This window comes from Sinocyclocheilus grahami, unplaced genomic scaffold, assembly GCF_001515645.1.
Source record: "Sinocyclocheilus grahami isolate Dianchi unplaced genomic scaffold, SAMN03320097.WGS_v1.1 scaffold13767.1, whole genome shotgun sequence".
Lineage (NCBI taxonomy): Eukaryota > Metazoa > Chordata > Actinopteri > Cypriniformes > Cyprinidae > Sinocyclocheilus > Sinocyclocheilus grahami.
Window position 1 is genome coordinate 1 of NW_015515050.1, and position 1,479 is coordinate 1,479.

The following is a 1,479-nucleotide window of genomic DNA, read 5'->3' on the forward strand; positions in this document are numbered from 1 at the left end:
TTTTTACTGCATATGATAATTCATACTCAGAAAGTAGAACTGAAAGGGGAGAGAAGAAATGGGAGAGCAGAGTGGGGAGGACCTCCTTCATTAAGGGGCGAGACTCATGCTCTCGCAGTGAGAGCATTCCATCTAATTGAGTGCAGCTTCTGCTTGGGCGCTGCCCAGACAGGTGACGCACTCACTATGCCCACGAGCCACACTCGCGGTGTGACATTTTCAGCAACATTGCTGGAAATTTGCTCCGAAATTTGTTCTTAGATGTGCCAGATGGCCGCAAGGAAGGCTTCTTGCTCCTTCCGCTGCCGGGGGCTCCTTCTACGGCTGGTGAGTAGCAGGCTGAGCTGAGCTTCTTCCTTCTTCCTTCTTCAGCTTCTTGCTTGCAGAATCAGCAAGGAGATGATCTTTGTCGCTGAAGGAGAAAAATTCTGACGAAATGGCGCTCAGAGCTGATTTATATAGAGGTTGGCTCCTCCCCTTTTGGCAAGTTGAAGCGCCATTGGTTCGTGCAGCTACACGAATGTGAACAAATCAGTCTGTATTATCAGAGTAAACAGGAGTTTCCCCATAAGCATGTTAATGCAATGGGAGAGACTGTTTGAAAGCGAACTAAGGAAATGTTTTCATGACAACAATGAACTAAAAACTTTCGCATACAGACGACAGCATTGTCAAAATGATCCCCTTCCTGCAAAAAAACTAAAAATGCTGTATTATGGTTGTCAAGTACTTGCGCATGTCTATAGACTGAACACGTAATACACGTTTTCACAAATTTGCTTTGTAGTTCAATAACAGTATTTTGAAAAACAGTTTTCAGGCCCCCCAAACTGCCATTGTTGTGTAAATGAATGGCCAAAATGCATTAAAAAGTTTTCTGTCTTTATTCGAAAACAGTATCATTTGAACACCCCCTAAAGCAGAAAGATACATAGAAATATTATAATTTTATGGTGGTTTTTGGAGCATGGTAGTCCATGATCAATTTATGCTTTCATATGGATGTGTGCAGTGTGCACAATTATCATAATTTCTCATTGCGTGTCTTGCAGAAGAAAGGAAGTCACATTTCAAATGTGTGATTAAATGATGACCCTGAGCTGTAAAACCACCTGATCATGTGAAAGCTTCTGCTCACTTTCTATTTTTGCTTTTATGTTCTTTCACCTGCAGATTTACAGAACAAAGTCAGCCAGTATTCCTCCACCAGGGAGAATCTGAGTTCTCCACGTCTACATATACTTCTACCACTCAACGCAAAAGTTCCATTCAAACCTGAAGAGGAGGACACTAATGTAGTCTTCCAAGAAAACCTTCCAGAACTGGAGCGTGACACAGCAGGGGTGCGGAAACGCAGCTACAAGAACAGTGTCTACAAGATCATCCAGAATAATGAGGTGGGCTAATGCTGGTACTGTATTACTGGTAATTGAAGTCCTTTGATACTGGAAATGATCAAGAACTTTAAAAAAAAAAAAA

General features: G+C 42.0%; 1 protein-coding gene across 1 annotated transcript in view; it reads left to right on the forward strand.

The window, feature by feature from the left end:
• Positions 1-261: 261 nt before the first annotated feature.
• Positions 262-1,479, forward strand: part of LOC107579047 (stimulator of interferon genes protein-like) — a gene marked incomplete at its 5' end in the record, with an annotated part of 4,857 nt that continues 3,639 nt past the window's right edge. The window contains 2 exons of the mRNA XM_016264931.1: positions 262-327; positions 1,174-1,397. Of these exons, the coding sequence (XP_016120417.1) occupies positions 262-327; positions 1,174-1,397 (290 nt within the window). The remainder of the gene's footprint in view (positions 328-1,173; positions 1,398-1,479) is intronic.